Source organism: Notechis scutatus, chromosome 3 (assembly GCF_049901735.1).
Source record: "Notechis scutatus isolate UNSWTSFEM ecotype Mainland chromosome 3, rNotScu1.2, whole genome shotgun sequence".
NCBI classification, from domain to species: Eukaryota; Metazoa; Chordata; class Lepidosauria; order Squamata; family Elapidae; genus Notechis; species Notechis scutatus.
Genome location: NC_142011.1, coordinates 64758513 through 64783470, shown reverse-complemented (window position 1 = coordinate 64783470; position 24958 = coordinate 64758513). Strand labels below are relative to the sequence as shown.

General features: G+C 40.1%; 1 protein-coding gene across 5 annotated transcripts in view; it reads left to right on the top strand.

Moving 5' to 3' along the window:
- The first annotated feature begins 4145 nt into the window (after positions 1-4145).
- Positions 4146-24958, top strand: part of SSBP3 (single stranded DNA binding protein 3) — a 195645-nt gene continuing 174832 nt past the window's right edge. For 4 of the 5 annotated variants that reach the window (XM_026665908.2, XM_026665907.2, XM_026665905.2 and 1 more), the window contains exons 1-4: positions 4621-4972; positions 5876-5948; positions 6188-6249; positions 8479-8563. In XM_026665908.2, coding sequence (XP_026521693.1) covers positions 4917-4972; positions 5876-5948; positions 6188-6249; positions 8479-8563 — 276 coding nt within the window. In that variant the 5' untranslated portion in view covers positions 4621-4916. Of the gene's footprint in view, positions 4190-4620; positions 4973-5875; positions 5949-6187; positions 6250-8478; positions 8564-24958 lie in introns of those variants that run through there. The other variant, XM_087960312.1, reaches the window with a different exon arrangement.

Sequence of the window (24958 nt, the reverse complement as noted above, 5' to 3'; positions counted from 1 at the left end):
CCAGTGTTGGAGCATTCACAACTTCTGAAGGCAAGTTGTTCCACTGATTAATTGTTCTAACTGTCAGGAAATGTCTCCTTAGTTCCAAGTTGCTTCTCTCCTTGATTGGTTTCCATCCATTGCTTCTTGTCCTGCCTTGCTTGGCTCCCTCTTCTCTGTGGCAGCCCCTGAGATATTGGAACACTGCTATCATGTCTCCCCTAGTCCTTCTTTTCATTAAACTAGGCATACCCAATTCCCGCAACTTTTCTTCAAATGCTTTTAGCCTCCTGTCGCCTAATCATTTTTGTTGTTGTTCTCTGCATTCTTTCTAGAGTCTCAACATAGTTTTATATCATGGTAACCATACGTACACTGAGATTCCTTCTGCTAGTATAGCCTGCCAAAATTGTCCTCCCAGTAAAATTGCCCTATGCCAGAAAATATGAGCTGAACATAGCCATCTACTCTACTTTTACATACTCCTAGAATACCTCTAGATACTGGTCTCCCACAAAAGAAACATAAACTCCCCAAAGTGGTCCAAACCAATCCACTGACCTCCTTGTTCCTATGACTCTCAGAGGCCAGGTTTAAAAACTTTTTAAGTTATGCCATTTATGTCAATCACTGTGATAGAAGGCACGTCACTTGCCTTTGAAATTTTCAGGAGCAAAATGTTATATATGAAAAGTACTGTATGTTCTTCCTTTCTTGCCAGATGAAGCAAGGAAATGTAGGGCATATTTCACCCAGTACATATATGAAATATGGACTTCACAAATATAACGAACACCAACTTGGTTGACTTTACAAGCAGATTAGGCACATCCCTAGAGAAGACAGCCAGCCGGGGCCACCAGTCCTCATGATTTGGCTATCGTTATAATTAATTAAAATGTCCCTTCTGTCAACATAGGTTGGTCAGGTTTTGGCCTCATTCCACAGGACATTTTTGATGGTCTTCAAATACAGCCAGTTACATTGTACTGAGAGAGGGGATGAGATCATCTCTTTAGAAATGTACCTGTATAATAATAACTGTCCTCACATAACCACTGTAATGTTTATAGTTATTTATGGAGTTTTAAAGAGGCTAGCAATGAAAAACAATGGGTAAAAAACAACAGAATATGAATAATAGAATCAATTATTTTGATCATTTACCCAGCAGAGAGTGGCCTAAATTAATGATCTCTAAACTTGGAAACTTTAAGACTTGTGGACTTCAACTCCAGAATTCCCCAACCAGGGAAATTCTGGGAGTTGATAGGCACAAATCTTAAGGTTGCCAGGTTTGGAGATCCCTGGCCTAAATAAAATAAAACTTCTGGACAAGATACTATATTTTTAAAGAAGATATGCCATGCCATGTTTTCCCACTGACTTAACACAGAATCATAAGCCTAATGTGGTTTGTTTGGTATAATGTGTTATATGAAGACTATAAAACATGTTTTATTGTTTGGATGTTGGCTATAACTGTGGCTTAACACAATGCACGTTAAGTAAACCATCACTTAGCCAGTCCAATATCCACAACTGTTTGGTGTGTTGATTAGACCAAACGATCCTTCTGGATTACTATATAAGTAGGAGTTGTTACAACAGAAGTAATCGCAATATAAAGAATACTGGACAAGCAGCCAACCATTTCCCCCCTCTTTTACTATGACAAAGTAAACTACCTTGAGAAGTTTATCTTACAATAAACTGTGCTGCATTTTGAGTAGCACCAAAAAAATTTTTTGTTATGAGAAGTGCATCATTACTTCTTTTGCCACTCTCTGTTCTATAGATTTCAGAAGGTTTCTATTCTATTTCAAAAAGTTTTTCAAGGGGCAATTTTAACTGTTTTTTTTTATGTGAACAAACCAATCACAGTCACCCACAACCTAGACATAATACACCCTGAGCAAACAAACCTTAGTTTGCATCTGTGTTTTATCCAGCCACGCTGTACTAATTCAATAATATAAACAGATCTATAGGTTAATCATAATTTTCCCTCTCAAAAGGAAAGTAAAGGGATTTGGCTTGAGCAATATGATGGCTACTCTTTCCGACTTTTAAAGTAACAACAGGCTAAACTAATTTAATTATTGTTGGCACACGCCGCTTTTTTTTTTTTTAATGGCTGGAAACAATTTTAAAAGCTCTGAAAAGAATGCCCTTTTCCCCTTCTATGTATTCCATGCCACCTACCGGGAAAAAAAAATCTTATTTCAAACTTGCTACTTTTTACAACAGACTGACTGCAGCTTTTGGGTTTTCCTTTACGTTTCGCTAGAAGCCTCAGCAACCATGCATGGCATAGATTAAATCAAGGCGACTACAAAGCTTCGGGCTGTATCATTTTCTTGGGAGACTGATGGAGGGAGGGGGGGGCGACGGAGAGGCTGGGAGCTTTCCTCTTTAAAAATAAATCCAATCCTAGATAAAACCTCCTTCTGCAGATACATTTACAGATCTCTGGAAGGATTTTTGATACATTTAGGATTTTTTTTTTTTTAAAACGCCTCTGTGAACAATATCGCTGAACTTTAATGGGCGTGTGTGTGCTTGCAGTTTATATTAACTCTGGGGCTGAGTTTTCCTTCTTCCACTGTTTTTTTCCTCAGGACACTGACCTAGCCTTTAATTGTTTGGTGATAGGCATGTAAGGGGGAGGGGCGTTACTTGTTTATTGGAACAGCACAGTTTAAAAAAAAAAAATCAACCTAGGCGAACAGTTTCTAGTCCCCCCTAAGGATGGATCCAAACAGGCAACCAATCAGCTCTTACACAGCTTTTTCAGCTTGTCTTTTTTAAAGGGACAGTAGCAAACGGGTTATATCACATTTAAAGAGAAAGAGACCGACGGGGGGAGAGTGGGGCCAGAGTGAGAGGCGAGAGAGAAAATTCTCCCAGTTTTTAAAAAGGGTCTAACTTTAGGCTTCGGGGAGGGGGGAGGGAAAAAGAAAAAAAAAAGAGCCGCAAACAAGGCGCCTGTACTTCATAAAGAGGGAGGGGGGAAACGGTGAGTTATTGTGACAAGGAGCCAAGGCGCCCTTCCTGGGTGCAGGCATAGCCCTTGGCACATTCATCTCGGAGGCTGTGTGATTTATTAAGTCGCATATTTAAAGACCTCCAAAATGTATTATTATTTGAAGAAATGCCAAGGATCCATCCTTTTATCGATTTCCACCACCACCACCCTTTCTCCCCGGCAAAAACAGTAAAGCAAGCAATAAAAAAAAGGGGGGGAATTGATGGGGCCGGTTCCGTTTGGAGGCATTTTGGCTTAAGTTTATGGGTTTGACGTGGTAAGGTTTTCGCTTAACGATTTCAGGAAGACGAGGTTGCGCTCCCCCTGCTCCGGTCGTTAGAAGCAAAATAAATAAATAAATAAAAAGAAAGATGATTAATAAATAATAATAATAATAATAATAATAATAATAATAATAATAATAATAATAATAATAATAATAATAATAATAATAATAATAATAATAATAATAATAATAATAATAATAATAATAATAATAATAATAATAATAATAATAATAATAATAATAATAATAATAATAATAATAATAATTTAAAAAAACCCAGCTTGGGAAGGCCAAACGATCTGGGTTGGGGAAGGAACAGAGAAAGAAAACAGCCCATTCCCATTCATATTTTACTTTTTAAAAAAATTCAGAATGAAGTCCCGTTGAGTTCCGCAGGATTCTCTTCCGACCAGGCTGCAAGCAATTAAATAAATGGCGATAGGGCCCCCTTTCCAAAACATTTCAACGTTGTCTCTAGAAACATTTCGGCTGCACCTCTCTCCAAAGATGCGTTTCCTGGCAGATGCGCCCCACTGAACGGACCGGCATTTCCGAAAAAAGATCTGGAGGGAGGGAGGGAGGGAGGGGGACACACACACACTCGATGCCCCTTTCCTGGAAGCGCTCGGTGGTTCCGCCGAGGAGCAGCCGGCGATGGTTGAAACTGAAGGCTCGAGCATGGCAGCTTCGCCTGGGCCGCGCTGAGCTTACAACCATGTGGAAGGCGATTGGAGGGGGTGGGGGGACAGAGAGAGAGAGAAAGTGGAAAGCGGGAAGGGCGAGGGGAGGGCAGCCCGGGCGAAGGGGAAAGGTGAGCAACGATAGAGAGAGAGAGAGCAGAGCGAGAGGCAGCAGCGGTTAGGGCAAATGCGGGCTGGGGGAGTGTGCAGTGGCCGGTGAGAAACGGCAGGAAGACGGATTGGGAGGCAGGCTGGAAGCGGACGGTGATGGGGGGGAGGAAGGTGAATCGGGAAGGGTGCAAAAAGAGAACAGGCCGGGATTAGGGGAGGGTACCTGGGTAGAGGAGAGAGCCGGGTAAGAAAGGCAGCGAGGTCCCAGCTCAGCCCCTAGGCAGGAGGAGGAGGAGGAGGAGGAGCGGCGGCGAGGGCCCCCCTCCCCGCCGGGAGGGTCCTTTAGGAAGCAGCCCAAGGATGCCTCGCTTTGCCTAGCGCCGGCTGGCAGCATCTCCCTTGGTGCCACCTTAAAAGTTTCTCTTCGAGGGCGGAGCAGCCCTTCCCCCCGCAGACCGCCGATTGGCCGGGGAATGTATCCATTGTGGAACGTTGACGCCCGCCGCGTTCTATCCCGAGTGTAGCCACGTTCGGTTGAGCCGGGGGCAGCCGCGGTGGCGGCAGCGGTAGGAGCAGCTGGGAAAGGAGCAAAGAGCCGAGGACAGGGGCAGGGCGATGGGGTCGCGGCCGGGGCTTTGACAGCTGCAACCCAGGGCGAGCGGTGCGGCCACAAGCGGAACCCGGGCCGGCTCCAGCCGAGGAAAGGCGCGAGGTTTGGGAGACGGGAAAGCATCGGAGCAATTCAGGCAGCGGCGGCAGAAGCAGCAGCAGCAGCAGCGGCGGCGGCAGCAGCAGCGGCAGCTTTAGTTTCGCCTCTTTCTTACTGCGGACCATGTTCGCTAAAGGCAAAGGCTCGGCGGTGCCCTCGGATGGGCAGGCTCGGGAAAAGTAAGCGCCGAGGCAGCGGAGGGAACCTCGGGGAACGAGACTCGGCTTCTTCAGGCGGGCGTTCTTCTCGTGCCTTTATTGTCTTGTGGGGAGTTGGGGCATCTGGAAGGGAAGAGGCTGAGATCGGGTGGCGGGGGGGGGGAGAGGAGGTGAAGAGTCTCCTCGGCGGGGATCTACGCCTTTCGCGATTCAGGCAGCGGGTCTCCAAGCAAAGGGCGGCGGTGTGCAAAAAAAAAAAACATGATGGAGGAAAGCATGCAAGCTCGCACCGTCCTTTTGTCTGGCGTGGCTGTCCGTCTGTTGCAAGTGGAAGGGTGAAAAGGCTTTGTCCAGACAAGGCGCGTTTGGTTGTCTTCTCCTTGGCCCGCCTTCGCTTTCTACCTTGCTTCTAGAGTTTCCAAGTTTGGCAAAAGCAGGAGGGTTTTAGTTAGGCGCGGGGTGGGCAGCGGCGGGGTGGGGGGTGGGGTGAGAAACTCCACTGGGATTATAGAGCTCGCCATCCCCCCAAATTCTTCCAGGAGCCGGTGAAGAAAAAGGCCGCCCCTCCACTCCGGCCGCCGACTTGTAAACGGGGGGGTGCGGGACGCTTGGGGATGCCGGGCTGCCTTTGGAGAGAGAGGATGCGCCCAAGCGAAGTTGTATTTTGTGCCCTGCAGTGAGCGGCTCTCAACTTCTCTTTGAGCGGGATGGGGCGCGCTAGAAGAGGCAGGTCAGGAAGTGCTGCGCCTTCACTGCCGCGGGGTTCATCATTCCCTCTTAAGCAAAGGGGGCTCAGTGTGTGTGTGTGTGGGGGGGGAAACCCTCTCATTAACTCCTCTCTGGCCTATTTCCACCTCCTTCCCAGCGACTTTCCCTCCCCCCCCCCCCAGCTACTTTTTGTTTTTTAATCCTGTCTTTTTACAGGTTAGCTTTGTATGTCTACGAATACTTGCTGCACGTAGGAGCACAGAAATCAGCACAGACCTTTTTATCAGAGGTGAGTGACTTTGTTTACTTTTGACCCCTTTCCCTCCTCCCCCCAAGATAGCCTTTGTTTTCAGAAAGCAGGCACAGTGGCCTCCATTTTGAATTTTTTATCACCTTTTGCCATTTATTGCTAGTTAGCCTGAGAGGCTCTTTTAGGAAGGGGTGGGGGGAGCAGCAAGAGTGGAAGGAAATGGCATCTTTTTCTTCAGGTCTGACCCAAACTCTCTTTTTATCCTTGGCTGTTCACAGATCCGATGGGAAAAAAACATCACACTAGGGGAACCTCCTGGGTTTTTACATTCATGGTGGTGGTGAGTGTTGCTTCTTTTACTTCTTGTGTTAAAAGTTCTTTATTTAACTAATTGGAAGTGTTGGGGGGCGGGGGGAGATTACCCCAAGCAAATGATTTTGTTTTGAGTTTACATTTCAGTCTTAATCCAAACAAATAACTCTGGTTGTAAGCTTGTCTCTTCAGCCTAGATAGCAGTTACTTGATAAAAGTATTGATAATTTTGGGAACAAAATTGTAGGCTTTTTTTTGGAATTTCTTGTATCCTCCAAACTTGAAATCATGTTGTACAAATACACACATACACACGCATATGGGCATGCATAGAAATAAATGAAGGTTTCTTATTGTGAAAAGGTTATTTAGTGGTGGTGTTTTAACAAGAACATGTGGAATATTTATGGATAGAAAATGCATTGTTCTTAGCTTACCTTTTCATTGGGGACTAGTATTTTGTAGACGATACCTTTTCAGAAAGTTTAATTGGAAAAGGAAATCTGGTGACTAGGTTATCAGCTCCATTTTTTAAAATTTGAGACGTGTTGCAAATTTTCCTTAAAACTTGTTCCTAAATTATTGGACAGTGAGATTGTCCTTTCTGAGTATATAAGTATAGAGAGAGTACAGTAGACAAGTTCAGAGTGACTGAAGCAGTTATGCAACTTGTAGCATGATGTTGAACGTTATAAATATTTCTAACCTGATCTAGATTTTCTTTCTTGAATGTAAATCCTATTGATTCCAGAAAGAGTTCCTTTCGTCTATTATAGTTAGTTATTAGATTAATATATGGTAGTTATTCTTCTGTATGTTAGTGCTGTTGCCAGAATATATACTTTGTTACGAGGCTGGCACCTGAAGTTCGGTTCTAAGAGCGGTAAACATTTGAGGGATGCATGTTGCTTCCATAGTCCAATTTTCTGATGATGCTTTGAATGATGGATCATAACAGGGCCATGTTAACCTCAGTTCACAGACTACTTTTTTGCATAGTTAACTATAGTTATGGAATTGGTCCCATTTTCTGAATTTTCATGATACATAAAGATGAAATGTGGCCTGCTGGGGAACAGGAATAGCAAAATTTCATGAGGATCTCCTTTTGGTGTGTAACTTGAACATTTTGGGGGGAAAGACAGGCTAGGCTGTCAGTTGCTACGTGTTGATGCTCTTGGGACTGTTTCCGAATTTGTTTCATATTTGGCTTTCTTGCAGAGCATTGTTTAATGCACTCATTATTGGGAATAGCTGAGTAGAAAATAAAGTCTTAGCACAAGGAATCTTTGGTACATGAAGGACAATAATACTGGAATGCTCAGGGCATTTTTTGACTTATTTGCTGGAAGACCAAAGTTATGTCTATAACCCACCTTTCTTTCAAGGACCTCCAGATGGCATACCTGGTTTTCCTTTCCTCCCTCTGCCCCCTTTGATAATTTTAAGATAGGTTAGGCTGAGAAATAATAAGGATCCATGTGAGCTTAATGAATAACTGAGTATGTAAATTGAGCTGCTTAGTGACAGTTATGTTCGTATTAGAGTATGTAAAGTTTTTTGTAAATTAGCATTTTTATTTAGTGGATGCATTCTGAATTTTATTATGTGGGTGGGGGGTCTTTATATTGGCAATGTTTATATGTGCCTGTTTCAAGACAGAAGGGGAATCAATGTTGTATTGCCTTTAACGTCAAACAGAAACAGCTGTAAGAGATTGCAGTCCAGTTTAGGAGACAGCTGCAGATGTGGAGTGGGACATGTTCACATTTAATAAAGTAATACGACAACTTGAATCGACGGATACTTTATTTCCAGCAAGTGGGTGATTGAAAGCAAAATTCAATGATAGATCCATATACAAACTTATGCAATGAATTGACTGCAGTGGGAAATACAGCAGAATAGTCTAACTCTGGCACAGGGACTGTAACTTTGTAATATTGGGGGAAGGGAGAAGGAAAGCTTACAAAAAAAAAAAGTTGAGAGAGAGTTGATATGCTATTGAAGTGGGGAATCTTCTTTCCTATACATTAAAACCTTGTGTATGTAAATAGGCATCTTGTGTCTCTGTTGTTGAAGTTAAAAGTCTCAAGTGGAACTAAAGTGCTGTGTTCACTGCTCCTTGAGTAAAGATTGAACAAGATTGAGAAGTGCCATTGTTCCTTAACCACAGGCTCATTTGGATAAACCACTATATGTCTAGGAATCTGTACTGTATAAGTATTAATAACTAGTCCTTCTTTTTCTTTTATAGTGTATTTTGGGACCTTTACTGTGCAGCTCCTGAAAGGCGAGATACTTGTGAACACTCAAGTGAAGCAAAAGCCTTTCATGATTACGTGAGTAAAAAAAGTTATCCCTCGGTTAATAAACTCCGATCGCTGCAGTTGTTCCAAAGCAAATGCAACTAGATCCGGAGAGAAAAGGGTGTTACCCATGCCATTCTGATGGTGCTTGAATATTGTTTTAGAATGACACAGTTATGTGAATCAGGTTCAGTGGCTTTTCTCGAAGACTTTTAAGGTGGAGCATATTGATCTGTTTACAGAATCATGTGTCATAGGAGCACAGAGGATAAGGAGAGGGAAAGAGATGCTATTTATCATAAAGAAATCTAAGGTACAAACTTTTGACATAGAGGCCTGCATTTGAATGTGATACGCTTCGTTCTTGGGAAAGATTAAAAAAAAACCCACTCCAAGGCTTGTGAGTATTTAAGAATTTATCAGAATGCTGCTGTGCAGTATAATCCTGTGCATTTTTTATCCATAAGTGAATCCTATTGTGTTAAGTGGGGCCATCCCTCGCTATGGATGCATAGAATTGCAGCCTAAGGAGAGAGCCAGTAGCTTCTGTTCCAGATTGCAATATGAAGATATTTTTCCTCCTTTCCCTTAAGACTGCAATGCAGACTTCATTATTTCTTTAATTTTTAATAGGTGTGGGGATGACTATAAACTAGCTGCAAAAGGAAACTGTCAAGAGACATAGGTGATGCATTCAGATATTGGCCCTAAGAGGCATACCTTGGTTTTCTTCTCTGTTGTCATCTGAAGCCATAAATGGTTTCTTGCCTGGAATTAAATAATTGGTATTTGTGAGTTGACTGAAGATCCAGAAAGTGAACTTGTCTAGAGCAACATGTTTTCATAGCTCGAGGACAACGCAGCATGGATTATCCTGTAGTATGGGACATTCTTCCAAATGAATTGTCCCAGATAAACTTGTGACTTGTCATCTTATCTGATGTGTTGGTCTCTGGCTTACCTATAATGGCAAATATTCCCATGAACACGTCCAAGTGGTTAAGGGCTAAGTTTCAAAGAATCTTAAAGAAGATTCATCAACATGTTTAATAAGTTGAAGGTACAGAAAAGTCCTCAACTTACGGCCACAATTGAGCTCAACATTTATGTTACTAAGTGAGAGGTTTGTTAAGTGTGTTTAGCCCCATTTTACGACTTTTCGTGACACGTTGAGTGAATCACTGCAGTTGTTAAATTAGTAACACAATTGTTGAAGTGACTTTGCTTGTCAGAAGGTTGCAAAAGGGACGCCAGAATGACCGTGGGACACTGCAACCGTCATAAATGTGAGTCGGTTATCAAGCCGAATGTAAATCACGTGACCATGGGGATGCTGCGATGGTCAAGTGTGAAAAATGATCATAAATCACTTTTTTCAATGCCGTAACTTTGAAGAGTTACTAAGTGAGGACTATCTGTAGTGCAGTTCAAGAAATTGGGGGTTGTGGCAGGAATTGAGTTTGGTAACATAGTTGACGAACAGTTTCATTTAAAAAGTGGCACATACGTGGAAGGAGGACTCATAAGTTTCAGTCATTTTTGTGGCTGAGTTATAACTTAAGACTCCTGCAGAAACTGCTTTGCAATCTCTAGCAGCAGCCATAGAATTTTCTTAATCCGACGGTTCTTTCTCCTTCTAACTCACCAAGAAAGGGCTTCTTGGAAAAAACTGCATAATTTGTAAACTTTCATGGCTGAAGTTGGAGAAGAAACTTGCAGATTATTCAAAGTTATTTGCAGGAACCCCCAATGATCATAGATGCCGTGAGTTTTGGTATGCTTTCAGAGTTGAAAAAAGAACCCTTTGGGGGATAAATTCCATCCACTTTGATAGGTTTAATTTGATGCACGTACCTTGAGAATATCACATTATCTCTTAGAAAATGTATGGATCTTTAGCCTGGGATCTTATTTTCTTTTTTCTTTCTGACAAAAGTTCCTAGAGTGACTGTTGTATTCAATACAGAATAGTCTTAGAAGTTATTTTTTGATGCAGAAACAGTAGCTTTCATTTAAAAGAAGTGTGTGCACTGCAATGACATACTAATTAACAGGAGGGTCCTATTTTAAAATAAACAATGACACTCAACTTAGCTCTCAGACAGAGTCCTTTGAAAAATGTGCTGCAGTTTGCAACCTATGTTTCTCCCTCGCAGAGAGAAATTCCCTGAAAGCAATTTCCTGAGAAGGGAAGAAGAAAGTGATTAAAAATGTATTTAGATACATTTATCTTGCTGTTTAGAGAAATACTGTCTCTTGAAGTGTCCCACCTCAGCCAAAAGTCAAGACGCAGGACCCAGAATGATTCATAAAAAAGACAATACATGCTAAGGATGGGAAAGTAGCGGGAAGAGGGAAATAAGTCTGAGAACCCAGAACAAAGTAGTGGATTTGTAAACCAATATATAACGTGTATCTGACTTTGACAGACATGATAGTCTATTAGTGATATTCTTTTTTTGAACAGAAGACGCTAGTAGGTTTCTGATCAATAATAGAAGACAAGAAAATCCTTTCCTACAGTTCTGTAATCCTGGGGAAAACAATGCTGGAACAGAGTGGCTGTTATAGAACTAGAGTGGCAACTATGGCCCCTTTACAACCGGTGGACTTCAGTGCCCAGAATTCCTGAGCCAGCATAGATGGTTCAGGAATTCTACGAGTTGAAGTTCACAGGTTGTCAAAGGGCCACAGTTGCCTATCCCTGCTATAGAGGGCAACCCCATAGGTGCTTGAGACCTGATCTTATTGTCATGGTTTTTCCTGACATGTTCAGCTTTGGAATAGTTGGCTCTGTTGCATAAGTACCAACAGTAGGAAAGAGATTTCAATCCGCACAGATCTTGGGAAATTATATTTTCTCTCCTAGAATAAATAGTGGTTCTTGTATGATAGGCAAAAAAATATTAGTGTTGCTTTTGGAATTAAACAAACAGGGACAAGCCTCTTCAGTTATGGCCACCTCACTTCTATTTCCTAACATCTGTTGTTTTCTTCTTCTTCTTCTTCTTCTTCTTCTTCTTCTTCTTCTTCTTCTTCTTCTTCTTCTTCTTCTTCTTCTTCTTCTTCTTCTTCTTCTTCCTTCTTCTTCTTCCTTCTTCCTTCTTCCTTCTTCTTTCTTCTTTCTTCTTTCTTCTTTCTTCTTTCTTCTTCTTTCTTCTTTCTTCTTTCTTCTTTCTTCTTCTTCTTCATCAAAAATATTTCTTTAGCTCTTTCTACCACACATAGGGACTAGGACTAGTTTGGTTGCTGGTTTTATTCAAGATCATCTGCTGATTGTAGATACTTTGGAGTTAAAAGCTATTCCACATGCAACATGACTTAATATATTTTTAAAAGAAAAAAAAAGTGGCTTCTTGATTACTTGGGGGAAAAAAAACAAGCCAGTATTCCCATAGGGAGTTTCTCAATTACGACCACTCAAATGACCGCTCAAATTTATGCAAACTTTTGCGTTCTCACAGCTCTTCACAGTTAAGATATTACAAGAACCAGTGAATGGGGGAAAAGAATTTTCTTAATATAATATTTAATTGTGGTTGTGGTAGGAAACCCAACAGGAGGCAAACTGAAGGGAGTTTTCTCTTGCATTCTGTGGCTCCAGAATTCGCTGCTGATGGCCAGGTTGGGTAGGAATTTGACAATTATTATCTCAGCTTGCCTGGTGAACGTAACATTGGGGAAGGCTGGCATAAGGTATATAGAGTTGTAGCGCTGGCATGCAAAATTCAGTAATGCTACATTAGCAGCAGCCTTATAATAGTGTCTGAGGATTTACTGTATTTAGAGAAATTAATCTTTTTTAGCTTGGTAATAATTCTAATAATAGGCCAGAGTGTATTAGATGATTCACATAAACATCTTTAATACATGTTGCTTTAAGCTTACAGCAAATAGACTACAATCCTCATTGAGGTTTTTAAAATTCTCGGTGTAATACAGTTTCATAACACTTCTAAGTAGTTTACCTTTTTGGGTTGATTAGTAGATTTTGTTTCCTGTTCTCATCCTTTCGCTATACTATTTGTTTTTAAAAGTCCTCTTGGTCACAAAATAGATGGTTAATATGTATTTTCATAACTAACTGTCTTGGCTTTGGTTATTGATATTTCAAGCAGTAAATATGTTTTTACCACTCTCGAGAATTAATACTTTTCAACAAGCCATGTGTAGCATGCTTGCCATTATATACCAACAGGAGTCTAGTGATGTGTAAGTTTATCTGTGCGTGCGCACTGATACACACACTTTCTCAAGCAAGGTATAATACAGGAGTATGTTAAGAACGTTGCCATATGGTTTATAGTTGCTGTGTCCACATAAAGGGCAGATAGGCCAACATATTTGAGTCAGCTCTGTTTTCATCTGCTGTAAATTATTTTCAGGATTATTCTGCTTTTACAGAAATAGTATTCCTTTAGCTTTGGAGGGTACAAAGATAAAAAGGCAGTTTCTGGTGAATGGGAGGAGCAAGATGAGATGTGTAATTCCAGGCTATTCTTCTTCTAGGAAAGGTGGATCAGGTTTCAACTGTGGATGGTTTTTGTCAGTGTGTGGCCAATCAGAACCTTGGATTACAGGTAGTCCTTGGTTTATGACCACAATTGAGCCCAACATTCCTGTTGATAAGTGAGACATTTGTTAAATGAGTTTTGCCCCCACTTTACGACCTTTCTTGTCACCTTTATTAAGTGAATCATTGACATCGCTAAGTTGGTGACCTGGTTGTAAAGTGAACCTGGCTTCCCCATTGGCTTTGCTTGTGAGAAGGTCTCAGAAAGTGATCGCATGACTTCCTGGGACACTGCAACAATCATAAATAGGAGTCGGTTGTCAAGTTGTCAAGAATTTTGATCATGTGACCAGGGAGATGCTGCAAAGGTCGTAAGTGTGAAATATGGTCATAAGTCACCTTTTTCAGCACCATTGTAACTTTGAATGGTGACTAAGCAAACTTGTAAGTCTGTATACCTGTATAAGGTAAATTACTTATTTACTTGACATGTAGCTAGGATCTTTTTCTCCCCATATGCTCTTCGCCCGTAACACCATAAGATGGTAGGTAGAATAAGGGCTATGCATAGGCCTTCTGATTTATCAGTGAATGGAGATCCATTCAGGTTTCAAATTATATGAGAGAAGAGTTGATTGCATGATTTGGAATGACAGAAGGTGGGAATTTGAAAGGATGCGTGATGTGAAAGATGGGTTAACAGCTGTTGCTGCTTATGTTCTTAAAAAAAAACATTTTCACAGGTGGAAAGGTTTTGCTGTGGATGTGGATGTGGTCAAACTAAACAGCTATTATAGATTGTCAGAATGATGGACAAAAGCCATGAATGGTTAATTGCTATTCAGTTACTTTTGAACAGAGGCATGGTTCCCAGTGTAAAGATTTATCTTTCAGGTGTTTGTAGAGTTCGCTACTCCGCTAGAGACTATTTATCAAGAGAATCACCTGGCAGAAGACAAAAAGAACGTGCTTAAAAGTGGGAAGAAATCCTAATGCTTTCTGTGCGAAAGATAGAATCTGAGCATATTGAGCATATTGCAATGCATTGAAAATCTCCCTTCTTTGCATGCTTTTCCCCCATTGTTTATAGTTGAGGTGTGGTTACTTGCATGCTTAAGATCAAATCTCTCCAGATCAGTAGGCCTGGGGAATACATCCTTCAAAGAATGGGAAATCATGCTTCATTAGAGGCTTCTATAACAGGAATTGCATGCTGTGTCACTTCCATTTCATTTCCCAGTATAACTATATGATAATAGAAGCAGCAGGAGCAACAAGCAATTTCCCCAAAGAACATTTTTAATTTTTTTTAAACCCTCCAACAATGAGCTTGAGGTAGATTTTTGCAGTCACTGTCCTGTTCGTCTCCGATCGTTGACCTGTACTGATTTAAGAATTTTTCTGATTGAGATGCAAGGAGCATTGAGAGAAAAAAAGCACAAGCTAAACCATGTATCAAAGGAATGGGAAGTCACTGTGCTTTGGAGAAAAACCTCTTTCGCTCACTCCTTGTAAATGGAAAGCAATATTTGTTTTAAAAAAATTGCACTTCGTTGTATCTGCTTGCTACATACAGGTAGGAGGATCTGGGAACAGGTTTTCCTACAGGTGGAAATCCGGATGCCACAAAGATAAAGTTCGGTAGTGTAAAGAAATCCATGCCCACTTGTTCAGTTAGGATGCTTCTATTGTCTTGGAGTCAGACCCAGAAAAGTTCCTGATTGCAGAGTTAACTGTACAAAAAATTAAATATGTGTTTTGTCATCCAGCTCATTGTTGTCTCAAAGGTGCTTTTTCAAGAGGCAACTGGACTTTCTGGTTTTTCTTTGAAGACGTTTTGCTTCTCATTCAAGAAGCTTCTTCAGCTTCCTAGAAGAGAAACAAAATGAAAGTCCAGTTGCCTCTTGAAAAACACCTTTGGGACAATAATTTGGTTCCTTCTGACATTTAGAAAACACACATTATACACTTTTTGCATAAAACAGGAAAGAAAACCACTTTGATACATTATTGATGATTAGGGAAAAAAATAAGATTATAGAAAAAAAAATTGAAGTTGTGCTATAAACACAGAGTAAATTTATATGTATCCATATAACTGTTGTAAAGCAGCTATTTCTTTATATGCTTTCATTCCCCCCCCCCCACTGCATTTTTGGCTTTGTCTTTTTTTCTTTCTATCCCTTCTTCTAAATTATTAGTTTCCATTAGTTTTTATCTGTCTTTATTAAAATCTTTATAATAAAGTTATATGGAAACCCCCCCCCCCACATTCGTTAGTTATTAAAATGTAAGGTAATTTTGAAGTTTGCAGTGATACACCTCTTTTTAAAACTTACTTACGTCCGTTTATCTCAGTATCTTACAGTAGCGTGGAGATGAGGGGGGAAAAAAATCCTCTAGTGTTTTTAGTGTGGTATTTTGGTGATCTGTGATTTGCAAAAATGTCAATGGGTGGTGGTGGGAGACTCGGAATCCAAAATGTCCTTTCAATTTCAGTGTTCCTGTATTTTTGTTTTCCAAAAGAAAAGGCTGCGCTCTCTCTGGAGGTTTACACCACTGTTGGCACAATTTGCCTTTGCCTTGTTTCCGGTCAAAGCCCCTCCATGGGCAGACTCATATTACATTGTGGTAGCATTGCCAGACACTCCTGTTGCTGGTTTTATTGTGCATCTTCTGAGCTGGTGAGCTACAAAGGGATTGTACAGCATGACAGGGAATTTCAACCACCACGTTATCTTGGAATTGGCCGATTGATGATTGCAGTTCACCGTTTCAACACTCTGAAAGCCAATACAATTTGAGTTAGCTGTGATGACTGCCAGTTTAAATACCGCAGTGAATTTCTGTCAAATAGCTAATACACAGAATGGGGAATTGCAGAAAACTTGATCACTAGAACCAATTTAGTCGATTTTGGCCTCCAGCTACAGAAAATGAACTTAAATCTAGTTGACTGTCGCTACGTACTTTTTGTAGCATTATTCTGTCTGCACAGGCTCCTCAGAGTGGAACTTTTGAGAGACGGTACAAAAATTCGTAACCGATGTCAACGGACACTATTTTCACTGGATAGCAGGCAGAGGTTTCCAAAAGTAGCTGCCTTTTGAGTAGTATGTATTTTGTTAAGATGCATGTTATGAATTTCTAAAATCTTTTATTTTTGATGTTTCTTTTCTTTTAATGAAAATCGGGGCCTTTTCGACACAACTGTAGAATGTGTTAAGGCAGGAGCCAGTTACGAAAATTGGGGGATTGTTGGGAATGGAATCTGCCGACTGGGCTCTGCAAAATAGCATTTAAAAGAAATGAGATATCACTGCCTTTTTAAAAATCCTTCCTCCCTATGTTATATATCAGAAAAGTTAATTATAATATAAATAATTCCTTGTCTCGGTTATGCAAAAAGCAGTAGGTGTGACATAAATATTTTTTTTCTACACGATTTAACTTTAATTGCCAGGGGAACGTGACAAGAATCTCACTCTTCAGAATGGTTCTTCCTCCGCCATGACATGAAACACACATGCATTTCAGATTCTCATAGCTGTCATAACTCTGGAGTTCAGTTTCAGTTGAAAATAGTATGATAGTCTGGCAATTAACAAGTGCTGCGTTAATTCCATTTACTACTAACAGCAGATATCAGCAACCGGGTATGCGCAACGCCTCCCACACCAGGAACAATAGATTTTGAACTCCCCTATCAGTAGCAAGCACTGCTTTGCTAAAGCATGGATATGATTTTCCGTTCCCATCTCAGCACTGCCAAAGAGCTTGTGCCCTTTTCAACTCGGAATGGTATGCGTGTTTATATGGTTGAGTGAGGTGTGTGCTAGCTACTTTACCAATAAAGAAAACAGTGCACGGGAAAAATGTGGGAAAGTGTTTAACTTTCAGTTTTAAACCTGGTATAGATGCTGTGTGGGTGTTGAAGGTGCAAACTGTAACTCTGTTCTTATAAACAATTGCGAGGTTTGCAATTAAAATAACCTTTCTGCTTGGAAAACATAATTTCTGCACTAAATGATCATGCCACTATTTATGTTGGATGTTGTACCTTGTTTATGGCTTAATAAGAACCCTTGTGGGAATAAGTATAGAAACTTTCTCTGAGTTTCTTCCTATCCTTTCCTTCAATCTTAAGATTCTTAAAGGGGTAAACAACCCCTTCTGCGTCTGGATAATGTGTAGATTGTCATCATGCTTAAACTGGCCTTACTTTGCCTGAAATCCATGGATTCTTTCTTTTCTCAACTTCTTGATCTTCAAGGTACTGTGACTAATGAGATGATTATTCTTATGACTCCCTTATGATACACAAGACAGTTCATAGCAAGGTGTTTGGGGCTTCCCTTTACAGTTTCAAATTTCACTTTCTGGTCTAGGTTTCTCATTTCACGTAAATACAGTATATGAAAGTTTAGAGAAAGGAGACTGCAACACTTTTTAAAACTCTTGGCAGTGTGCATTTCTAGTAGCATGTTTTTCATTTAGACTAGAATTCAGTTTTGTTCGATATAATGAATTCCTTAGGACTCCCCTAAAGGTTAGCGGTGTGATTCTTGAAACATATTACTAAGGAAACTTGACAATAAAATTTTGTGGACTGAATCTATGATCTTGGGGCCATGACTTTTAAAGCATCTTGTGTAATGCTTGCCTTAATGTCCTTGGCAGTTGCTGGAGAATTGTTCCACATATCTTCTGAGTATTAACTCCCACATCGCATACTATTGTGGAGAGCCAGCTCCCTGTTAAAAAAAATAAATCGGAAGGGTAATTCTCACACCCACTTGACATGGCTGACAAATAAATGAAAAAATTATTGCAAAGAAAATTTAGGAATGAGCATGAAATAAATAAGCATGCGAATGGTGAGCTGTTCTTTGTTATTCCTAATGAAAAACATCTGATGGAAATTAATATCATGATTTAAAACAAGAGTATTTAAGAATGATTGCTGATTTTAATTTTCTTTTGTTCTGCATTTTAAAGCCATAATTGGGCACTTGTAGGGCAATAGATTTATGTGTGTCTGCTTATTGGATTGGTTGGTAGACAGACGAAACACATAAGCATACACTTATTATACCTATTCCCATGGGCTGTCCCTGATACTCTAGTTCAGGGGTCCCAAATCCCCAGGCTGCGGACTGATACTGGGCCATGTCCCATTCATAACCAGGCTGCTCTCCCTCTCCCCGGCACCACCGGCACCGCTTGTCCATAAAGCCAAAAAGGTCGGGGACCGCTGCTCTAGTTGGTAGAAGTGCTGATGATGACAAATGGGGAAAATATCAAAGGTAGCCACCCAACTAGATAGCAACAGCAATAGCACTTAGACTTATATACCGCTTCATAGTGTTTCACAGTTTACAGAGTCAGCATATTGCCCCCAACAATCTGGGTCCTCATTTTACCGACCTTGGAAGGATGGAAGGCTGAGTCAACCTTGAGCCTGGTGAGACCCGAACTTCCAAACTGCTGGCAGCTGGTGATCAGTAAAAGTAGCCTGCAGTACTACACCCTTCACTACTGCACCACCGCATAAAACGTTTCTGTTTGAAGCGTAAGAATGCAAATTTGTAAATCCTAGGCCAGTTCAGATGATATTTCCCATATTTTCCAGTTTGAGAAACATTGAAAATAAACCAAAATCCACTTGGCCAAACAGCTTCTATTCACATCACTGCAGGGAGAAATGCAAAATTAAAGGCAAGTTCTTTCTCCAGCAGAAGCAACATAATTTGTGGAGAGAATTAGTCCATTCTTATGCCTGTTTACTCAAAAGTAAGTCTCTGTTCACAGAGCTTATTAAGGTTACAACCTTAGTTAATCAGTACTTGAAGAAAGATCAAGTTTGGGGCTTAATGTGCTAATATCATCCAAACAGGTAGTAAGCAGCTGAGTACACAATCAAAGTTGGTGGATTTAATGACTTGATATACTTAACTTCCCAAATTAGTGATGGAGAACCCCCCCCCCCAAAAAAAAAGGCTGGGGAAAGGCTGAGGAACAGGAGCAGTATGTGAAGAGTAAGGATGTGAATCTGTGTTTGGAGAAGCCTTTGTTGCCTTTTGGATATAATCAACCTTGAGTATAGCATATTTTAATATCTGTATAAAGTTTCTGTATAAATATCTGTATAAATCCAGTCAGAGCTCTTGTATCGAGTCAGCTTATTTGTATTGTTTTATTTGGTATTGTGTGAAAAGATAGTTCTTTCTTAGTTCCTATTTATTTATACTGTAGTTATTATTTTATTATTATTAACATATCAGTGTCCTTGGATATACTTTGAACTCTCTGGTAATAGTCCGGGGGAAGAGCAGCATATAAATAATTATGATCTTTTATTAAAATTTCAAAATGTGTTTCCTTATGTCAAGAGCAAGTGGACAGTAATGGATATTATTGGTGAAGGGTAAACACATGTGCAGGGGTTGGAAGTTTATAAAGCAGGGCAGAAGTATCTGGTATGACTAATGAAAGCTATGAAATCGACAGCAATGCAGATGGTTGGATTGTATTACCATGCAAGCTTTGTCTAACTCTGGTGTTTCCAGTGTCTGTATGTTTCCCTCCTCTGCTTTGTACAAATGTTGCGCCTAGTGTGCTTTCAGTTATGGGCTGAGCTTTCACTGTTCTAAACAACAGTTAGTTTAATTTGATTTTGATTTAAATGTGATATGTGTTCCTAGCCATTGAAGTGTATCTACCATTCTTCAAGTATTTTCCACTTACAGGATTGTGTAAAGAAGTAGAAAGTCACAGAGTAGGATTTAATAAGAAAGTAGAACTCTTAATCCTTATCTTGCCTAGTGTTTTAGTTGGGTGTCAGGGTGTTTCTGCAGGAAATTAATTTGAAAGCTAGTATGCCAGCACAAGAGGAGGGCTGGTAGTTTACAAAGGCAAAATATGGAAGCTTCTGCTAAAAAGTTGCAATAGGTTTAGATCTTAAGAATCTTCTGTCACTCACAATAATGATAGGATAGCTCCTGAATGTTTGGGGATTGAAACATTCACAATTCCCATCAATCAATCAATTCTGAGGTTTTAGTCCTGATTCCTTGGAAAAGTGCCTGGTTTGGGAAGATTGTGCCAGAGAAATTAAGAGACTTAGAGATGTGCATTGGGTGTTGTACAGTTTCAGGTTACTGTACAAACTGTGGTGTATATATAGATCATTTGTTAACATTTAATTTTATCAAGGAAAAGCTGTCTTACCTTTTCATAAGGAAGAGGATGCTGTAAGGTAGAATATCTTTTAAGGTTTCCTCCACATTTTTTTGGGGTAAAAAGAATGCTGAAGAGATATGCCTAAGACTTGTAGTATGCCTTGTTAAATATTTCTGAAACAATAATGCAGGTGTCTGTGTGTGTGTGTGTGTGTGTGTGTGTGAATAGGAATATACTTCACAAGCCATGTTATTGGAGAAAGAAGCTACAGAATTTTCTCTTTTACGAAAGGGAGGAATCTTATGATTCCAAAGAAGACACTCAAATCCTGTCCTTAAAAAATGAACTTTGGTTAACTCACTTTTCATTCATAATAATCCCTGGTTGATAAACCAGTGGCAGTGACTTTTTACTACGAAAGAATAAAAAAATGCATTATTAAAACACCCTCATTCATCTGTGTTCTTGGGATAAGATTGGGCTGCGTTAAAAGCTTTGATTGTCTCTTTGAAGCAGCTCCCCCCCACTTGTCATCCAAATGAACTCATGTTCTTCAGGTAAGAGTTATTTGAACTGCATAGGAGCTTGCAAGAGTGGATGGCTGTTGGGAAGCAGTTGCTCCTTTTTCTTTTTTAAACTTGTTATTGACAAAACCCTCAAAGCAGTATACCAAGAGGTCACGGCAAGGCTCTTACGCTATAGTCTCTGTGATTGGGGAGCCTAAATATTTATCCTGGTCTGTCCCTAATGAAAACAAATTGTCAACAGTTGTTCAGTAACTGACTAAATTAAAATCTGTAATTAGTCAATTAGATTAAAGAGTTGGCACAACCTGATTGTATCATGCTGGTTAGGTTATTAAGAGAAAGGGTGTGATTTTTAATTACTGCATGCTAATTTTGACAGTTTCAAATGGAAGCAGACGTTACCCCCCACTACCCCCACCTCACAACATGCGGTGCCGATTTAAAAACAAAAAAACAAAAACAAAGCAAAATGTAGTTGGTTCCACGGAAGCTCCAAAGTTTTGTCTCTAAATCTAGGAACTGTTTCGGTTGGGTAGACCTATAGGTGGTGGTCGTTGCCTTGGAGTTGAGTAGGACGGGAGGTGTCAGAGAGAAGAGGCTTAATTAAATTCTGCTGAGTTAATTAATTAAATTTTGGTTGACCATTTCCTTTAAGGGCAATGGAAGATAAGCCTCACTTGATTCTTTTTGCCTTTTCTTTCTGAGGAAGGCAGGGGATAAACTGGTTTCTTATGCTGACATGTACAGTTTGATAAGTCAGCTGCTTGGATGTCCTTGTTTAGGGAGAGAGGAAATACTTGTGGGAGGCAAAGGTCTGGCTGCTAGAATACAGTACTGACTCAGAAGTTCATTCGTGCTTTTGATGCTCTTGACATGGCTTGTTTATTAGAGGCAAATTGTATGGCTCTTCATCTCTTACTCGCCCTGTTTAAAAAACGACCGGGCAGCCTTAGCTAACGGATGTGGTGATGATGCCGGTGACATCAAAGTGAATCATCTCCCTTCCAGTCTTCCTCTATTCCTCCCCTTTTATTCCACCACTTTCAATAAGGTTTGAAGAAAAGATGCATTTCCAAAAAAGTACTGTTCGGCTGACTTCAAAGCATTAGGTTTCATCAAGGCAGGCACACACCTTTGCACAACATGTGCAGATCTCTCTTCCTTCCAATGTTTTCCCCTCTCACAGCCGTATCCATACCATTTTGCTGCAGGCCAGTGGGTCCTGTTCCTTTGGCTGTGAACAAGAGGCTGGCCTCTTGAATGCATTTTGTCCTTCTGGGTTGACCTCAGCTCCACCCCTGCAAGAAGAAAAAGAACTTTGTAAAGGGGTGTGTGTGCGTGGATGTGTGTGTCTGTAAGCTACTGACAGATTTGTAGCTCTGAGTAAATACAAATCTTGTAAACCTTCCTTCATTTCCTTTCTGCCCGTCCTTTCAGGGAAACAAAGGAGCTCAAAGCCATTCACACACAAAAGCCAGAGAAGACTTTACTCTGCTTCGTGTTCCTATCCCAATCATGCAGGAATGGGGAGAAGCAAGGAAATTCTTTCCCTTTCGGAAAGATCACAATAAAGCTTTTGCTTGAATTGGTGCATCATGTGTGAACATGAGTATGACTTTCCTGTTCTGCTGATCATTTCCTTCCTTACCTCGGAAGCTTGGATTTTATCCTACTTTTTTTGTAGCGCATTTTGTAGTGTCTCATTTCAATACAATCCTTTTGATTTTTTCTGATGTACTCCATTTACTCGGCCTTTGAAACCTTCATCTCAAAGCGGGTGGCAGATGTGTTTGCTTCTAATTTGGTAACAACAACTTTTAAAAAAGACGGAGTAATGTAATTATTTGTTTAGAACAAGATTCGGGTGGAGATCACTGGCCCAAAATTGTGGCCTAGTGTTATAAGAGTTTCGGCAAGAGGTTTTAGAAGAAGGTAAGATAAAGGAAAACTTGCTTTCTACTCAGACTTTTGGTGTCTGGGTGGATATCGTCAGTCATATCAATTTCCTGGCCCACAACGTGAAAATAATTTGATGTAGTCTTCTCATGAAATATGTTTTGGCTTTCTAGTACAGTTTATGAACCTGATATTCCCTGATGGCCATTGTCATTCAGGTGTTCACCAGGGCCTTGTTTTACTTAAGGGCAAAAAATATACAAAAAATATATACAAAAATATACAAAACTTGGTTTTCCACTCTCTAATGCTTGCTAATAAGGAAGACGCTAGATAAGGGAATGGTACAACTGTACAAGACTTTAGAACCACCAAGTATCGTTAGGAACACAAAAGGTAAATCCTAATACATTGTTAACTGATGAATCCAATAACTGTTGTTTTGTACTTGAATTTTCTTTAGGAAGACCATCTCAAAGTCATTTTCTGTTGGACAAGTAGCATGTTGCAAAGTTAAATACAGACATTAAAAGTACCTTGAGGTAACTTACTGGACTTAACTTACTTAAAAGCTACAGTAAGGACTTATCTTCTTCAGGGTGCTGTTGGTAAAAGAATGAGGGAGGGCTAGTAGAATGCCAGTATGCGCTTTTGGCAGTCCCCTCCCATCCTTGGTGTTCAAGATTTCAACTGCCTAGACCAGCACAGAGTTGCAAAAGTAGCAGAATAAAATAACTGGAGGACACCACATTGCCTACTGCTATTATGGTATACCTGAGAATGAAGTAGTATATACATGCTTTAATATTTCTGTATCAAACGGGAGATGATAGTAATAACCACATTTGTTTATATAGGTTGTGAGAAAGAAAGAGAACAGCTAAAACAAATTGGGTGTAACTTTTTCAAATAAAGATGTTTCATGTCAAATAGTTTTGAATCATGTTTGACTCTGGGTGACCTCATGGTCATGGATATAGAGTTTTCCTTGGAAATAATACATAAGTAGTTTGCCACTGCCTTGGTTCCAGGGTGTCTTATAGTTCAGGGATTCTGTGGAAGTGTCCCATCCATGTACTGGCCTGGTGTCACTCTTTTTGATCTCATTCAAGATTAGCCAGGTTGGCTGTGGGTTTAGGAGATCTGAACTTGTCTACTCCCTTTGGCACATTAAATTTATTTCCTCTCCTTTTCCAACTCCAAGCCTTCTTTCCTATCCTTGATACCGTAACAAACACAACTATTCTACCATTTGGTCCTCTGAAGTCAGAGAGACCAATTGGGAAAGCTGTTTTGGGGGTTGTGTATTTTGTATCTTTTAAATAATTCTGATCTGTATATGCACATCTCTCCTTCAAATAGCTTTATTTTGAACATCCCACCGCTTTTTTCAATTGATAGGATAGCAGATTTGGGGGTAAAAGTGACAAGAATGGAAAGGGACACTTTCAGCCTATGGAAAATATGGGCAGCAGGTGGTTGATAGGAGAATTGCAACTGGTTTTAAAGAGGAATAGTTGCGGGGGTATGCATGCCTCCTCTCTTCCACAGTAACGTGGGCTCCAACAGATTTTCTATATGCTCAAACCCCTAGGAAATCCTGCTTAAAGGAGGTATAAAAGTATAAGATGAGTATAAGCCATTATGACTCTTTCAAAACATTTTTCATCATCTGAAGTGGCCATTGCCAAATATGTTGTCGTATGGGTGAGTTCATTGGGCTTACTGGCAGACAGATAAATAGATATAGGACTGGGGCCTCTGATATGCATATGCTTTTCGTACTGTCTGCTGTAAGGAGCAATGGCAGCTTAGGACTTGCTTCAGACTTGACTACAGAAATATAAAGAAGACAGATAAGGGACATGTCACAGTCTTATTGAATTTGTCAGAGAGTGCATATCTCAAAGAAACATGAAAAGTTGTTTCGCAAGGATTAAACGGTTGATCCATGTTACTTGGTTGTGACTATTCCTGATAGTAAATTAACCTGAGAAACGGTTACAGAAGTTTTCCTTGAACTTTTCATCTTTTCAAGAAATTTGGATTAATCATGTGGTTCTTCATGTAAACCTGCATGCGTTTACATAAAACATGTATCTTTTGTTTTGGAAGAATTAACATTATTTACCTGAAGATGTATGGATAATATATCAGAATCAATGGATTGCTAGGTATATAAAAGATTTTGGAGGCAGGCTTACTATCAAAAATGGTATATTCTAAATTGGATGCATCTTTGGAAAAAAAAGTTGGTTGATTGCTTCATTCTTTTCTTTTTTTAAATGACAATGTTTGCATCAAAATGTC